This window comes from Bufo gargarizans, chromosome 3 (genome assembly GCF_014858855.1).
Source record: "Bufo gargarizans isolate SCDJY-AF-19 chromosome 3, ASM1485885v1, whole genome shotgun sequence".
Taxonomy (NCBI): Eukaryota; Metazoa; Chordata; class Amphibia; order Anura; family Bufonidae; genus Bufo; species Bufo gargarizans.
The window spans coordinates 234,932,086-234,950,782 of record NC_058082.1 but is presented as its reverse complement, the minus strand read 5'-3'; the positions used below and the strand labels follow the sequence as shown (position 1 = coordinate 234,950,782).

At 45.0% G+C, this 18,697-nt stretch overlaps 1 protein-coding gene across 5 annotated transcripts in view; it reads left to right on the top strand.

Moving 5' to 3' along the window:
* The first annotated feature begins 4,904 nt into the window (after nucleotides 1–4,904).
* UBAC2 (UBA domain containing 2) overlaps nucleotides 4,905–18,697 on the top strand; it is a 187,535-nt gene continuing 173,742 nt past the window's right edge. For 3 of the 5 annotated variants that reach the window (XM_044284618.1, XM_044284617.1, XM_044284622.1), the window contains exons 1-2: nucleotides 5,143–5,206; nucleotides 13,060–13,201. In XM_044284618.1, the coding sequence (XP_044140553.1) occupies nucleotides 13,171–13,201 (31 nt within the window). In that variant the 5' untranslated portion in view covers nucleotides 5,143–5,206; nucleotides 13,060–13,170. Of the gene's footprint in view, nucleotides 4,964–5,142; nucleotides 5,207–13,059; nucleotides 13,202–18,697 lie in introns of those variants that run through there. The other 2 variants (XM_044284621.1, XM_044284619.1) reach the window with 2 other exon arrangements.

Sequence of the window (18,697 nt, the reverse complement as noted above, 5' to 3'; positions counted from 1 at the left end):
AAATATGATGAAAAAATAATCTCAGAATGGCTAGGATAAGTCAAAGTGTTTTAAAGTTATCACCACATAAAGTGACACTGGTCAGATTTGCCCAAAAATTTAAATTCTGACATTTTATCTCCATTTGCCAATAACTCTTGTGGAACAACTAAAGGGTTAACAAAGTTTGTAAAACCAGTTTTGAAAACCTTGAGGGGTGTATTTTTTTTAGATGTGGTCACTTTTATGGAGTTTCTACTCTAGGGGTGCATCAGGGGGGCTTCAAATGGGACATGGTGTAAATAAACCATGACATTTAAAAAACAAGGAGTTTAAGAAAAGGAGTTTGGAAACTAAGGTTGGATATAATTTCCTTGTGTGTTGTTGTTGTTGAGATATTTCTTGGCCCAGTCTTGACGTTTCAGCTTGTGTGTCTTGTTCAGTGGTAGTCGTCTTTCAGCCTTTCTTACCTTGGCCATGTCTCTGAGTATTGCACACCTTGTGCTTTTGGGCACTCCAGTGATGTTGCAGCTCTGAAATATGGCCAAACTGGTGGCAAGTGGCATCTTGGCAGCTGCACGCTTGACTTTTCTCAGTTCATGGGCAGTTATTTTGCGCCTTGGTTTTTCCACACGCTTCTTGCGACCCTGTTGACTATTTTGAATGAAACGCTTGATTGTTCGATGATCACGCTTCAGAAGCTTTGCAATTTTAAGAGTGCTGCATCCCTCTGCAAGATATCTCACTATTTTTGACTTTTCTGAGCCTGTCAAGTCCTTCTTTTGACCCATTTTGCCAAAGGAAAGGAAGTTGCCTAATAATTATGCACACCTGATATAGGGTGTTGATGTCATTAGACCACACCCCTTCTCATTACAGAGATGCACATCACCTAATATGCTTAATTGGTAGTAGGCTTTCGAGCCTATACAGCTTGGAGTAAGACAACATGCATAAAGAGGATGATGTGGTCAAAATACTCATTTGCCTAATAATTCTGCACGTAGTGTAAACGGGCAAGTTGCAACACTGAGAGGCAATAATTTGCAAAAGAGTTTGCTTCTCACAGAGCAAGCACTCTTTGGGGTAGATGAGGGGGAGGGTGACAGAGAGGAGGCTGAAGAAAGTGAGGTAGCTAGCTGGGTAACAGTTAGAAAGCGGGGTAGAGGGAAGAGTGCCAGGGAGGCTAGCCCTGATCTGACACACCCCAACAAGTTTGCACGTTTGGCAGATGAGGGGGATAAAGTTATGCACATGGGAAGGAAAAATGCAAGTCACCCGTACATACTAAATGGTAAAACACTCGGTAACACTGACATGGAAAAAGATCTAGGAATTTTAATAAACAGCAAACTAAGCTGCAAAAACCAGTGTCAGGCAGCTGCTGCCAAGGCCAACAAGATAATGGGTTGCATCAGAAGGGGCATAGATGCCCGTGATAAGAACATAGTTTTACCACTTTACAAATCGCTAGTCAGACCACAAATGGAGTACTGTGTACAGTTTTGGGCTCCTGTAAACAAGGCAGACATAGCAGAGCTGGAGAAGGTCCAGAGGAGGGCATCTAAAGTAATAACTGGAATGGGGCAACTACAGTACCCTGAAAGATTATCAAAATTAGGGTTATTGACTTTAGAAAAAAGACGACTGAGGGGAGATCTAATTAATATGTATAAATATATCAGGGGTCAGTACAGAGATCTATCCCATCATATATTTATCCCCAGGACTGTGACTGTGACGAGGGGACATCCTCTGCGTCTGGCGGAAAGAAGGTTTGTACACAAACATAGAAGAGGATTCTTTACGGTAAGAGCAGTGAGACTATGGAACTCTCTGCCTGAGGAGGTGGTGATGGTGAGTACAATAAAGGAATTCAAGAGGGGCCTGGATGTATTTCTGGAGTGTAATATTACAGGCTATAGCTACTAGAGAGGAGTCGTTGATCCAGGGAGTTATTCTGATTGCCTGATTGGAGTCGGGAAGGAATTTTTTATTCCCCATAAGTGGAGAAAATTGGCTTCTACCTCACAGGTTTTTTTTTGCCTTCCTCTGGATCAACTTGCAGGATAACAGGCCGAACTGGATGGACAAATGTCTTTTTTCGGCCTTATGTACTATGTTACTATGTTACATTTGTAAAATCAGTTTTGAATACCTTGAGGGGTGTAAATTCTAGAATGAGGTAATTTTTGGGTGGTTTCTATTATATAAGCCTCACAAAGTGACTTCAGATCTGAACTAGTCTTTAAAAAGTGGGTTTTTGAAAATTTCTGAAAAATTTCAAGATTTGCTTCTAAGCCTTGTAACGTCCCCAAAAAAATAAAATGTAATTCGCAAAATGATCTAAACATGAAGTAGACATAATTTTTGGTAAATTTGTTATTTTTCATAAATAAAAATGATTTTTTTTTAACTCAATTTTACCATTGTCATGAAGTACAAAATGTGACGAAAAACTATCTCAGAATGGCCTGGATTTGCACAAAATGGCCTGGTCCTTAAAGGGGTTCTGCACTTTCATTTCACTGATGATCTATCCTTTGGATAGATCATCAGCTTCTGATCGGCAGGGCCCGACACCCGGGACCCCCGCTGATCAGCTGTTTGAGAAGGCAGCGGCGCTCCAGGAGCGCCGCTGCCTTCTCACTGTTTACCGCCGGGCCGCCCGCCCTCTGACGTCACGACTTGTATCAACTAGAGTGGGCGCGGCTAAGCTCTGTTCACTTGAATGGAGTTTAGCCGCGCCCACTCTAGTTGATACAAGTCGTGACGTCAGTGGGCGGGCGGCCCGGCGGTAAACAGTGAGAAGGCAGCGGCGCTCCTGGAGCGCCGCTGCCTTCTCAAACAGCTGATCGGCGGGGGTCCCGTGTGTCGGACCCCCGCCGATCAGAAGCTGATGATCTATCCAGAGGATAGATCATCAGTGAAATGAAAGTGCAGAACCCCTTTAAGGTAAAAAATTAGCCCGTTCCTTAACCTCTTCAGGACACATGACGTACCGATAAGCTATGTTGTCCTGGTACTTAAGGACACATGACGTACCGATACGTCGTGTGTATTTCCTTCACCGCCGCCCGGCGGGCAGTGATCTGAACAAGGTGCCTGCTCAAATCATTAAGCAGGCACCTTGGCTAAATGCGCGGGGGGTCCCGTGACCCCCCCGTGTCGGCGATCGCCGCAAACCGCAGGTCAATTCAGACCTGAGGTTTGTGGCTCTACCTGAAATTTGCAGCTGTGGCGATCAGCGATGCCATCGGGTCCCCATGCGGCTGTAGGGGGGACCCGATGGCATGGAAGGTGACGAGCCTATGAGATCCAGCCCCCTGGATCTCACAGGCCGGAAGCTGTATGAGTAATACACACAGTATTACTCATACAGCCAATGCATTCCAATACAGAAGTATTGGAATGCATTGTAAAGGGATTAGACCCCCAAAAGTGGGACAACAAATAAAGTTTCCCCCCAAATAAATTAAAAGTTTCAAGTAAAAATAAACAAAAACGTCATTTTTCCCAAATAAAGTTAAAAAACAATTGGTAAAAAATAGGGGGAAAAAAAGGATATATATTAAGTATCACCGCGTCCGTATCGACTGCCTCTATAAAAATATCACATGACCTAACCCCTCAAATAAACACCGTAAAAAATAAAAACTGTGCTAAATAAACAATTTTTTGTCACCTTACATCACAAAAAGTGTAATAGCAAGCGATCAAAAAGTCATATGCACCCCCAAAATAGTGCCAATCAAACCGTAGCCCTGCTACTGGCACATTACACACACAGCCCTGCTACTGGCACATTACACACACAACCCTGCTACTGGAACATTACACGCACAGCCCTGCTACTGGCACATTACACGCACAGCCCTGCTACTGGCACATTACACGCACAGCCCTGCTACTGGCACATTACACGCACAGCACTGCTACTGGAACATTACACACACAGCTCTGCTACTGGCACATTACACACACACAGCACTGCTACTGACACATTACACACACAGCCCTGCTACTGGCACACTGCACACACACAGCACTGCTACTGGCACATTACACACACAGCCCTGCTTCCTGCACATTACACGCACAGCCCTGCTACTGGCACATTACACACACAGCCCTGCTTCCTGCACATTACACACACAGCCCTGCTACTGGCACATTACACACACAGCCCTGCTACTGGCACATTACACACGCAGCCCTGCTACTGGCACATTACACACACAACCCTGCTACTGGCACATTACACACACAGCCCTGCTACTGGCACATTACACACACAGCCCTGCTACTGGCACACTGCACACACACAGCACTGCTACTGGCACATTACACACACAGCCCTGCTTCCTGCACATTACACGCACAGCCCTGCTACTGGCACATTACACACACAGCCCTGCTTCCTGCACATTACACACACAGCCCTGCTACTGGCACATTACACACACAGCCCTGCTACTGGCACATTACACACGCAGCCCTGCTACTGGCACATTACACACACAACCCTGCTACTGGCACATTACACACACAGCCCTGCTACTGGCACATTACACACACAGCCCTGCTACTGGCACATTACACACACAGCCCTGCTACTGGCACATTACACTGACAGCCCTGCTACTGGCACATTACACACACAACCCTGCTACTGGCACATTACACTCACAGCCCTGCTACTGGCACATCACACACACAACCCTGCTACTGGCACATTACACACACAGCCCTGCTACTGGCACATTACACACACAGCCCTGCTTCCTGCACATTACACACACAGCCCTGCTTCCTGCACACTACAGCTCAGCTGTACATTTATGTACAGTTCTATCTATGGAATAATGACAGTCTGCGGCGCACGCTCTACCCCAAACCTGACTCCTCCCATTCACATGACTGATCACATGACCATGACATAACCAAAGGTCCTTTTGCTGTCTAGGATCTAACAAAAACTTAGGTGGGTTTAAAGCAGATGCGGGATGTAGCAGCAGGTAATGTCTAGATCCATGCGCTCTAGTAATAGATTAGTAATGTAATACGATGATAACTAATACTCCTGATGGTCTTAACGGTGAGGAGCGCGGACTCTGGTATTGAGGCTCCCTGTGTCACATGACCTTGTGACGTCACAAGGTCCTTACGGCGCATGGGATTTAGACACTACTAGCTGCCATACACCCTGCATAGTGTAAGTGACTGGGTATGTATGCAGGTATTAGCCAGGCTCCGGCTGGTGGCTTGTATTTAGAAGGCAGTATTATGTGTGTGACATACGTGCAGACAGTATGGTGCATGTCTCAGCAGTAAGGAGTGTGTGAGTATATCTATGTATGAGTGGCTGCCATGTTTGTTACACTCCTCCCAGGAAGCAATGTTCTACAATGAGAGATGTGACAGATCTGACAGCCTGTAACCTAGCAACACTGACTTGGTGACTTCTTCCACATCCTCCCCTGTGGTCTGCCCCCAATAGACCCCCCCCCCCCCCCCCACCTCTTCGATATGGCCTCATCTCCTCTGCCCCTCTACCACTGGTTACCCACTGTCTCACAATGACCACTATGTCTCCCACTTCTCCAGTACTTCCTCCACCACCACACATGTAACCACTACTCTTCACATATTACCCTCCTATGCTCACATTGTCACCTCCATGATGTCTCATACATCTCTGCCACATCTCCAGTACTTCCTCCACCACCACCACACATGTAACCTCTACTCTTCACATAACCCTGTCCTATAATCACATTCTCACCTCCACCATGTCTCCCATACATCTCTACCACATCTCCAGTACTTCCTCCACCACATAACCTCTGCTCATCACATAATCGCGTCCCATGCTCATGTTCTCACCTTCACAATGACTCATACATCTCTGCCGCATCTCCAGTACTTCCTCCACCACCACCACACATAGCCTCTGCTCCTCACATAATCCCGTCCTATGCTCATGTTCTCACCTCCACAATGTCTCATAGATCTCTGCCGCATCTCCAGTACTTTCTCCACCACCACCACCACACATAACCTCTGCTCCTCACATAATCCCGTCCTATGCTCATGTTCTCACCTCCACAATGTCTCATAGATCTCTGCCGCATCTCCAGTACTTTCTCCACCACCACCACCACACATAACCTCTGCTCCTCACATAATCCCGTCCTATGCTCATGTTCTCACCTCCACAATGTCTCATAGATCTCTGCCGCATCTCCAGTACTTTCTCCACCACCACCACCACACATAACCTCTGCTCCTCACATAATCCCGTCCTATGCTCATGTTCTCACCTCCACAATGTCTCATACATCTCTGCCACATCTCCAGTACTTCCTCCACCACCACCACACATGTAACCTCTACTCTTCACATAACCCTGTCCTATAATCACATTCTCACCTCCACCATGTCTCCCATACATCTCTACCATATCTCCAGTACTTCCTCCACCACATAACCTCTGCTCATCACATAATCCCGTCCCATGCTCATGTTCTCACCTTCACAATGTCTCATACATCTCTGCCGCATCTCCAGTACTTCCTCCACCACACATAACCTCTGCTCCTCACATAATCCCGTCCTATGCTCATGTTCTCACCTCCACAATGTCTCATACATCTCTGCCGCATCTCCAGTACTTCCTCCACCACCACCTCACACGTAACCTCTACTCTTCACATAACCTTGTCCTATAATCACATTCTCACCTCCACCATGTCTTCCATACATCAGCCTGAGTGCGTCCAAACAGGTCTGGACATGTCCATTGAAATATATCCAATATAATGCATTAATATTATAACTGAATAGGCTTTGCATGTATAACTTCACCCTTTCAGTCCCCAAACATGGCGCCCGCTGGCACGTGCAGCGGGCGCCATAGCCGCCGGGTTTCTGCTATTTTAAATAGCAAAGACCCGCGGCACATATATGCGATCAGCCATAAGGCTGATCGCATACATTTTTCCTTTCAGATTCTGTGGTTAAATGTGACCACAGCATCTGCACAGTCTGGAAGCGAAAGTCGCGCACTTCTGCTCCGGTAACAGCATTCCCCGGCTGAGATCGGGGAACCTGTTACATTGATCTAATACAGTGTTTCCCAACCAGTGTGCCTCCAGCTGTTGCAAAACTACAACTCTCAGCATGCCTGGACAGCCTTTGGCTGTGCGGGCATGCTGGGAGTTGCAGTTTTGCAACAGCTGGAGGCACACTGGTTGGGAAACACTGATCTAACAGACTGAAGCCTCAAGCAGGCTTCGGTGCCTATTAGATTACTATACCAATACCGGCCACTAGGATGGCCAACCTGATGCTCTCCAACTCCCAGCATGCCCACACTGCCTACAGCTATTATCCTACAGCAGGGCATGGTGGGAGTTGTAGTTTTACAGTAGCTGGAGAGCTGCAGGTTGGCCATCGCTGGTATAGTGCAAATGAAGTGTTCAATGGTGTCAATGAACACAATAGGCAAAAAAAAGTTTTTGCAAATATAACAAAAAATGAAAGTTTAAATCACCCCCCTTTCCTTAAAATATAACTTAAATACTTAAACAATAAAAAATAAAATAAAATCATGGGTATCGCCGTGTGCGAAAATGCCCATACTATTAAAATATAACAATATTAATGGTATACGGCAAATGGCGTAATGTGAAAAAAAAAAAAAACCTTTATCAGAATATCATTTTTTACCAATTTTCCCCCATTTGGAATTTTTCCCCCGCTTCCTACTACATTTGTATGCAACCGTAAATGGTGCCATTAGAAAGTACAACTTGTCCTGCAAAAAATAAGCTCTCATAAGGCTGTGTGAATGGAAGTTAGGACTAATGGAAGGTGAGGAGTGAGAAAACGCAAAAATGGAAAATCCCAGGGTCCTTAAGGGGTTAAAATCTAGATGTGTCAGATTTCATATTTGGAATCAGCGCGCTCATTTTAGTATAAATCACGTGTTTTTCTCTCCGTAGCAAAATCATTGTTGCGCGGTGTAATCACATTCTCAACTCGACAATGTCTCATACATCTCTGCCACATCTCCAGTACTTCCTCCACCACCATCTCACACGTAACCTCTACTCTTCACATAACCCTGTCCTAATCACATTCTCACCTCCGCCATGTCTCCCATATGTCTGCAGTACTTCCTGCACCACCACACATGTAATCAATACTCTTCACATATCCCCATCCTATGCTCGCATTCTCACCTCCACCATGTCTCCCACACATTTCTGCTGCATCTCTAGTACTTTCTCCACCACCACCACACATAACCTCTGCTCCTCACATAATCCCGTTATATGCTCATGTTCTCACCTCCACCATGTCTCCCATACATCTCTACCACATCTCCAGGTACTTCCTCCACCACACATGTAACCACTACTCTTCACATTCTCACCTCCACAATGTCCCCGATACATCTCTGCCACCACGCATGTAACCACTACTCTTCACATATCCCTGCCCTATGCACACAATGCAAGAAAGACAGAACACATCCAGTTCTTGTCTGATTTTGGGAAAAGGATAGGATATATCTATTGAAGTCAAAAAGAAAATGGCAACATACACACGGTCAAGGCTCACATTCTTACCTCCACAGTGTCTCCAATACGTCTCTTCCACATCTCCAGTACTTCCTCCACCACCATACATAACCTCTTCTCTTCTCATATCCCCATCCTATGCTCTCATTCTCACCTCCATGATGTCTTGCATATATCTCTGCCACATCTCCAGTAGTTCCTCCACCACCACACATAACATCTTCTCTTCACATATCCCGATCCTATGCTCTCATTCTCACCTCCATGATGTTTTGCATATATCTCTGCCACATCTCCAGTAGTTCCTCCACCACCACACATAACATCTTCTCTTCACATATCCCGATCCTATGCTCTCATTCTCACCTCCATGATGTCTTGCATATATCTCTGCCACATCTCCAGTACTTCCTCCTCCACCACCACACATAACATCTTCTCTTCACATATCCCGATCCTATGCTCTCATTCTCACCTCCATGATGTCTTGCATATATCTCTGCCACATCTTCAGTACTTCCTCCTCCACCACCACACATAACATCTTCTCTTCACATATCCCGATCCTATGCTCTCATTCTCACCTCCATGATGTCTTGCATATATCTCTGCCACATCTTCAGTACTTCCTCCTCCACCACCACACATAACATCTTCTCTTCACATATCCCGATCCTATGCTCTCATTCTCACCTCCATGATGTCTTGCATATATCTCTGCCACATCTCAAGTACTTCCTCCACCGCCACCACACATGTAACCACTACTCTTCACATATCCCCGTCTTTAGGATTCTATTCTTAAATACTGAATGAATCTGCTTCCATTTTGGCAGTGCTAGTTAGCAGGCTGTTTTATAAATCTGAATGGAAAAGGAAGATATTATGTCCTTCAGACAAACAATATATAAAGATGACCATCTGACCTCGAATTACCCTTTTTCTGAATGAGTTGTCATCAATGTTCAGTCTATGAAGGCTATTGCTTCGGATGACAGTACAATAAGTTGGAATGATTAGATAGATCACTGCTGTGATCAGTGACCTGGTCTGATTTGTGTCTCGGTCTGGACTTCCATTGATGGGATGCAGATCTGTCATTTGTCGTCTGTCTTTTTGGTTTGCATCTTTGTCACAATAAAGCAGAAAAAGGTCTGAGGCTAGTTTCACACCTGTGTTGTGAATACCAGCAGGCTGTTCCGACAATGCCGGGAATTGGCTGGGCACTTGTCCGCCTGATTCTCCGCATTGTCTGCCGGAAAGCGGATGGATCTTAGCTAGACCCCATTATACTTAGAGTACAGTAACTGAACTTTTGTATTAGTTTTTGTTAGCCTGTCCCTAATGCCCTAAGAACTCTTTTTGTGTTATAGTTTATTAATGTTTTTTGTGTTTTTATAACACTTTTCTCTTCCTAAAGTGTGCATTTTGCTGTGCGCTTAAAAGCCACTTCTCTGTACACCGCTGACTTCTCAGTGGTGTACGGAGTATGTGCTGTACACATTTTATGAATGAGGCCACAGCACAGTTAGTACGGGCAGGAGCGCATAGTGCTGCTCCTGCCCGTGCCCCCCGGAGGATTACTAACATCCAGGATTAGCTAAGCGGAACGGTCTCCTGATTGTCTGCTTCACTAAGCTAAAAGTCAGCACTCAGACCCTAACCCAGGTATCCTCAAACTGCGGCCCTCCAGCTGTTGCAAAACTCCAACTCCCAGCATGCCCGAACAGCCTACAGGTATCAGCCTACAGCAGGGCACTGTGGGAGTTGTAGTTTTACAACAGCTGGAGGGCCCCAGTTTGAGGATGCCTGCCCTAACCGATCAAAAATGTTCATATGTCGCTATGATATATCCACATTTTTTTCAAAGTTCAGTTACACTTTAAGGCCATCTACATGTTACGGAAAATTCACATGAACTTTGGCAAGTATCCTGTGCTACAATCTAGATGAAATCCACCTCATACAGTCCTGGAATTTTTCACCAGTGAATCTTCATGTGTCACTATGATGAGCTTTTTTCAAAGTTAAAGGGGTTGTCCAAGTTATATTTATTGATGACCTATCATCAGGATAGGTCATCAATATCAGATCGGCTGGGGCCCGACACCCGGTACCCCCGTCGATCAGCTGTTTGGATAGAAGGCGCTAGCCGTGCCAGCGCCGCCTTCTCTTTACTGTTTTTCTTTTCGCCGTTGCATCTGCAGCAATGAGCAGGTGTTATTACACCTAACCGTCCAATTCATTTCAATGGTACGGATCGCTTCTATACACTTGTATAGGAGCGGTCCGACCCATTGAAACAAATGGGACGGCTTGGGTGTAAATACAGATGTAATTGCAGATACAACGGCGACAAGGGAAACAGTGAAGAGGAGGCGGTGCTGGAACGGCGCGCGCCTTCTCTTCAAACAGCTGATCGGCAGGGGTGGCAGGTGTCGGACCCCAGCCGATCTGATATTGATGACCTATCCTGAGCATAGGTCATCAATAAATATAACTTGGACAACTCCTTTACGTGACCCTTTAAAAGGCTATTCTGGGTATGTATTCTCTAGCCACAGGATAGGAAATAACTATTAGATAGCTGGAGGCCCTACCTCTTGGAATCTGGACCCCGTACCTTGTGGAGCTGTGGGTCAGTTATGCGCTCAGCCGCTCTATTAACTTTCTATGAGAGTTCCAGATAGAGTGCTGTCCTCGGCTGTCTCCGGAACTCCCATAGAAATCAATTTAGCGGCGGTGCACATGCCTGACTGGCTGCTCCGTTCATTTCAGGGAGGCTCCAAGGAATACGGTCTCCCAGCTGTAGGACCCCCACCTATCTAATAGTTAATGTCACATGTGAAATCCCCCTTTAAGTGGTTTTCCAGAATGTTTCCACCACCGTCCTTCTCCTTTTACCTGTAGTTAATCCACCTAATCTTATAGATGTGAATAAAGCACTTGGGGGTGAGCTATACCATTTACTATTAGGCTACTTTTGCACTCGCGTTTTGGTGTTGGCCTCCAGAGCGGAATGGAGACTGATCGGATGCAAACTGATGCATTCTGAGCGGACCCTTTTCCATTCAGAATGTATTAGGGTAAAACTGATCCGCTTTGGACCACTTGTAAGAGCCCTGAACGGATCTCACAAACAGAAAGCCAAAACGCGAGTGTGAAAGTAGCCTTAGTCACTGATTCATGTCTGGCTCTTTGTATCTGCTTGTTCCTTTCTGTACTTTGATCTCCCCCTCCCCTCTCCATAGACTTCTATAGGATGATATAATCTGATCCTTCAGTAAGCAGACAGCTTGTGTTGTTTCAGTTTAGAAGGGGGGGGGGGGGGGGGCAGCTGACACCTGGAAAACAAGGCATTTTGCTCTGGTAAGATATATTACAAAGTTTGTTATATTCAATTGTGCTATGCAAAGGTCTGTGAACCAACAGGGACCATTTAATTTAGGCTCATTGGGAACCACTATTGTCATTTGCTACTCAAGGACTTGGATGACAAACGTGGCGTCATTGTGGTTATGTATACTTGTTTATATTTCTACTGAAATGAAAAGTTTATTAGCTACACACAATGGATTAATATAATCCATAGCAGCAGTAAGGACCCTCTACCAAGGAATTTTATGGCATGTCCTGGTTTGTTTTGTGGCGTTCCAATGCATGTGGTGCCTATTCCCTGTTTCTGGTAGTCACTACTCATCAAAATGATTAAGAGGTAGGGAAACAATATGTAGCTGGCACAGATCATGTGCGTACCTTTAAATACACGCAGGCTTTTTCTGCTGGGCGTGATAATTGAAGCAACTCTACAGTAGGTATTTATTAAAAATTCTCTACCGTTTTGTTTTTACAGCACGGAGCGCTCCTATGCAGACTATGGCCCTCCATGTCCTCTCATCCTGCAGTCATGTTCCCTCCTATCTGTCCTCTTCTTCTGACTAAGGCTACTTTCACACATGCTGCACAGCAATCTGGCAGGCTGGATCCAGCATAGACCACACTGACTATAATAGGAACTGGTGGGGATGCTGGGATTTGGCCAGATCCAAAATCCCGCCAGGGAGTGGTCGGATCCCAGCCGATTCCCATTATAGGCATAGGGTCTGGCGGGCATGCGGCACTATCCAGAGAACTTCTTCAGGCTGTTCAGCCTGCCGGATTGTTGTGTCTCATGTGTGAAATTTACCTAACCTACCAAATGTACACTGGAACATGGTAGAAGCAAGTAGAAGAACATATGAGACCGCAAGACGTCAGAGTTTGTTTGCGGTCTGTTACCATGGAGACGTCTAGTCTGCATAGGAGCTGTAGATACAAAATGGTAGGTAATTTCTAATGCAGACCTATTGCAAAGATCTTAGTAGTTCATTTTAGATTTATTGAGACAATAAAACTAATGTTTCTAAGGTTTCCATAGAAGTTTAGATGAACCTTCATAAATGATAGCGATCCTATATTTTATGTCACCAAAACTATAATGCTTTTCTTACAGAGGCGAATCCAGTAGGTCAGCTAGTTTGAAAGATGCAACGCTGTCACGCCAGATGAAATAGAAACGTACGTCCTGTCATGACCGCCTCTTTGGACAGAAAACACAGATACAATGATTGCTAGTACTGGTTCCAGTGGTCTATGTAAGTACACGTTTTGCTGTGTTTCACTTGGGATAGAACATTTAATGGTGTGCCCTGCTGAAGAGAATGGAGGAGTGCTCCCATTAACCCCAACGTCTGCTAAGAAGCACTGTGGGCTCACTTATCTGTGGTTCAGGTTCTTTCTGATCTTATAGATACCCTCAAATATAGAGACCATCCAATACTTTATATTAGGGGGTTGCCTTATAAGCAATCTCCAAAAATGATTTGCATAGATATGACTTTAAAGGGGTTGTCTCACGAAAAATATTCCACCGGTTTCAATCTAGCACCTAGATCTGAATATTTTTGTAATTGCATGTAATTAAACATTTTGCATAGCCACTGAGTTATTCAATAAAATGGACCTGCTGTTTTCTTATTTCTTTGTCCGCTCACTGAGATGGACGCACATGCTCAGTTTTATCCTTCAACTGCCTCCTGAGCTGTGATAGGCAGAGCATGGACACGCCCCCTGAGCTGCAGCAGAAAAGTCACTCCCCTTGAGCTGTCAGCTTGATATAAATCTAGCGGAGCAATCAATGGGGAGATCTCTGGATCCAAGGTGAGGTACAGGGCTGGTTCTAGCTTTCTTAGAAAGAGGTTGTCATGTACTATATGTCTGATTTTCAGTTTTTACATTAGTCTTGGGATAACCCCTTTAATGGTTGTGCTGCCTAAAGGTACCTGCGCACGAGTGTAGATTTCAAAACAGAAAATCCACACCGTTTTTTGTGCAGATTAGGGTCCATTCACACGTCCGTAGCGTATTGCGGATCCGCAATACACCCGGCCGGCACCCACGTAGAAATGCGAATAGGACATGTTCATGTTCTATTAGGACCGGAAGATCGGCGGCGCACTCCGGAAATGCGGAAGTGTGCTGTCAGCATCCATTCCATCCCCATAGAGAATGAATGGGTCTGCACCCGTTCCGCACAATTGCGGATGTTTGAATGGAGCCTTACTGTGCGCTTCCACAGTTTCCACTTGGAGCTGCCTCTTCTATTGAAATGAATGGGAATCATTAAAAAACTGCTCTTCTTGTGACCATGCGTTTTTTTGCGTGTTTTCAGGCCACAAGCTGAAATGCAGTTTTCTATTGAACGCCCATTGGTTAAAAAAATGCGTAAAAAACAAGCAGATTCTGCGCTGAGTTTTGTAGGTGGATTTTCTAAATCTGTCGTGTGAACATACTCTAAGGAAGAAAATGATTTGTTCTTCGTCCCATACCTCTTGTGACTTGTTGAGAGCAAGAGTTTTCTGAAGTAAGCTCCGCATCTTATAAATCTTTCCTGGTTTACTACAGAAAATACCATTGTGCCAGCTTCATTCTCCATTAAGCCAGTCTTGTATTAGGCTACTTTCACACTAGCGTTCATGGGTCCGTTCGTGAGCTCCGTTGGAAGGGGCTCACGAGCGGACCCAAACGCCTCCTTCCAGCCCTGATGCAGTCTGAATGGAGCGGATCCGCTCAGACTGCATCAGTCTGGCGGCGTTCAGCCTCCGCTCCGCTCGCCTCCGCACGGACAGGCGGACAGCTGAATGCTGCTTGCAGCGTTCAGCTGTCCGCCTGGCCGTGCGGAGGCGAGCGGATCCGTTCAGACTTACAATGTAAGTCAATGGGAACGGATCCGCTTGAAGATGTCACCATATGGCTCAATCTTCAAGCGGATCCGTCCCCATTGACTTTACATTGAAAGTCTGAACGGATCCGCTCAGGCTGCTTTCACACTTAGAATTTTTTCTAAGTTATTAATGCAGACGGATCCATACTGAACGGAGCCTCCGTCTGCATTAATATGATCGGATCCGTTCAGAACGGATCCGATCAAGCGCAAGTGTGAAAGTAGCCTTAGTTCCCACAATGTCAGGCTGGTAATGTCTCATAGATGGTGCACCCTACCCCAGAGACCAGGGCAGTGAATGCCTGTATGCAGTGTCATCTGCCAACATTGACTGTGAGAGGAACCTTTTCATGGTGCTTGGAGGACACCAGCAGGGTGTTTCCAGGTTCCTTCTTTGCATGCAGTCTATCTCTGTGATATTTGGAGGTTTCATGTAGGGGCCACCTTTTCAACTAGTACATGGTAATATCAGGTGTATGTGCAGCTGCTTCTTCATGGCAATACTATGGACACCCTCAAAGGACAGTGATGACACTGCTTCCAGGGGCAGTTTGAAATTGAGGGCAAATGTTTTTGATGTTCTTCACGCTTTATGACTTGGTGGCCCGGTTGCAAAAATGTATTTGTCCTACCATAATTTTCTTCCTAGACAATAAATTTACAGTTGATGTTTGCAGAGATTGGATAAACTGACTCGCTGAAATGGTTTCACATGAAGGGATGCAGAAAGTAGCTGGACCATTCAGTACAACCTTCTTACTGCTAGTCTTTGTGGAGACGGCATGGCTTGTAAGCTGTATGAATATGGCTGAAAAAGCTTTATGCTAGTCTCTACATACACTATATTTTTGGGACATGTAGTGTTCCACTGATGCTGTAAAATGTAAAAGCTCATAAAGAAATCCTGAAGCTTTATAAAACGTGTGCACACTAGATGGCGCCTGCACTCCTAACAGTGCCGTAGCTTCTTTATACCTTTAGTGCAGTCATTTTGGTTTCTTTGTCTCAAGAAATGGGGAAGTGCACTCACACTAACAGCATTTCCTCTTCCTCTTTTAACTGTTCTACCAATGGTATCTGTAATTGTTAATTTGCATGCTTGCTGTTAGCTGGACCAAAGCTCATATGTTCCCATTACTTACCACAGCGGCCATGATAAATTTGGTCACTTTCTTTTTTTTTTTTTTATCCGTTTACTTTTTATTGAAATAAACAATAGCACATGAACATCATCAAGGATTTCGCAGTTTTTTTGTATAGTTGAAAATAAGTACAACAACTTGCAAAGATATTGGTGTACGCAGACACCCGTGGCATTATGGGAGATCAAGATTCCTGTGAGCATTACAGCAGTTAAATGATTGAAGTAATGTAACATTGCATACAATAACACAATAACACCCTTCCCCCCCACCGCACCCCAACTTGAGCAGAGAGACATCAGTGTCCTACGGTGTAGAACATGTCTAAGCCCGGGCACCACGTCAAGGTTTCTCAAGTAGCCCGGGACCTAACACTCTCCTACCTGAGCCGTATGGGCGATACCAGGAGCCAGTGGGCAAATTACAGGAGCATGAGGCCGACTCACAAACAGCTCACCAGTTACCTCCAGCATGTAACCATGCTTGCAATGGGAGGAGGGAGGAGTCTGTGAGTCCCACTCAAGACTGACTGGTATGGCCCAGGCCTCACAGGTGCGCCTAAATGTGGCCTGTAGATGGAAAACAGGCACATTTGAATTGGAGTTTATACACCTCCAGGAATCTATATATACAAACTAAAAAGACAGGGTGGCATTAGCAGGAGGTGCTCAAACCCACATGCAGTTGTGCATATATACAGGGGAGAAAATCCTGCACTTGTGGCCCGTTGCTAATGGCGATCCCCAGCAAAATGCATACGGTGGAGGATGCCCGCGGCGAACCACAAGTACCACAATAGACATCTCACACAAGGTAACAAGTGCGGATGTAATAATCAATATAACAATATAACAAAACAACAACAAATACTTGAGAAACCTTGACGTGGTGCCCGGGCTTAGACATGTTCTACACCGTAGGACATGTTGACTAATCTCTCAATTTTAAAATCAGTTTGAGGGTTTAGTGAGACTGCAGAGTGCACCTGTATTTGTTGTTGTTTTGTTATATTGTTATATTGATTATTACATCCGCACTTGTTACCTTGTGTGAGATGTCTATTGTGGTACTTGTGGTTCGCCGCGGGCATCCTCCACCGTATGCATTTTGCTGGGGATCGCCATTAGCAACGGGCCACAAGTTCAGGATTTGCTCCCCTATATATATGCATGACTGCATGTGGGTTTGAGCACCTCCTGCTAATGCCACCCTGTCTTTTTCAGAGAGACATCAGTGTCTATAGATTTAAGGATAATCATACAATTGGGCATCAAAACTGTTCCACCTAGCTATACTAACTCAGCCGTTCAAACAGTGTTCCATGACTATGTGGTTCCTCTGGAGAGGGATTGTAAGAAATACATTTGTCCCCGTATTCAATCTTGAACTAATGCCTGAGAAGCCAGTTGCGCAGACTCAACCCACCCCTGCCATAAAGATAGGAATTTATTAGGACATTTTTCGTTTAGCATATACTCCCTTTTCTAATCTCAGAATTACATTCATCCTATTAATAAATTCTGGGGCGAGGTCTCTGGTATCCAGTACCCTAGCTTGGAACAGGAGTCTATGAATACATAAAGAGTTCCTGTCTCCCAGTCCCGGAGAGTCCAGTATCCCCAATATGCAAACTCAATTTGGTCACTTTCTCACATGGTGTACTTATTGTAGATTTTTGGTATGGTTGTGCAGCGAGCAACCACAATCAAGTACAATGTGGGTGAATGGGGTTTTAAAGCGCATCTGTCAGTAGGTGTGTACCTGTAAAACTAGCTGACCTGCTGCATGTTCACTTGGCAGCGGTAGGCATCTGTGTTGGTCCCATGTTCATATGTGCTCACATTGCTGAGAAACATGATGTTCTAATACATGCAAATAAGCCTCTAGGAGCAACAAGGGCATTGCTGTTACTCCTAGAGTCTCAGCTCTCTCTCTGCAACTGTCACGCTTTGGTGTGGGAGGGAAACCCACACCAAGCATAGGAGGGAAAGGGGTGAGGGGAAAAGGCCTGGAAACTAGGGAAAGGAGCACGTCACCTCCTAGAGAAACCCTAATCTAGTTTCAAAAACCATTTATTGGGTTATTGAGTATTGAGCAAAAAGTAGTTACATAAACATTTGATACAGCATAGAACATAAAACACAAATAATTCTTGGAGTTATACAGGATATGTGTCCTGTTAAGCCATGGGTTATTAGACAATACATTCTCAATGACATGCGTAGAAAGAGAGAGGGAGTCATTCACAAAAAAAAAAAAAAAAAAAAAAAAAAAAACAACCCCTCTGAGAACACTTAGAATCAAAGAGAGACACTATAGCGAATGTTTGAAGAATGAGGGGAAGTTATCCAAGGTTCCCATACTTTCTCAAAGGTAGCATACGAGTCAGTGCGGATGGCCGAGAGTTTCTCGCACAATAATATTTTATTGATCCTATCTAGAACAGCTTGAAAGGATAAGGAGTTTGACCTCCATTTAAAAGCTATGTGGATTCTAGCTGCCATAAGTATGAATTGGGCCAGTTTAAATTTGGCAAAGGGTAGTTTGTAAGGTTTATCTCCCAGCAGACAAAAGACTACTGACATGGGATACGAGTAATCTAAAACCGATGAGATTAAATTAGTCACCTTTCTCCAGAACCTCAGAAACCCTAATCTAAACTATGAATGCCAACATGTACTGTGACATACTGAAGCAGAGCATGATCCCCATCCCCTTCGGAAACT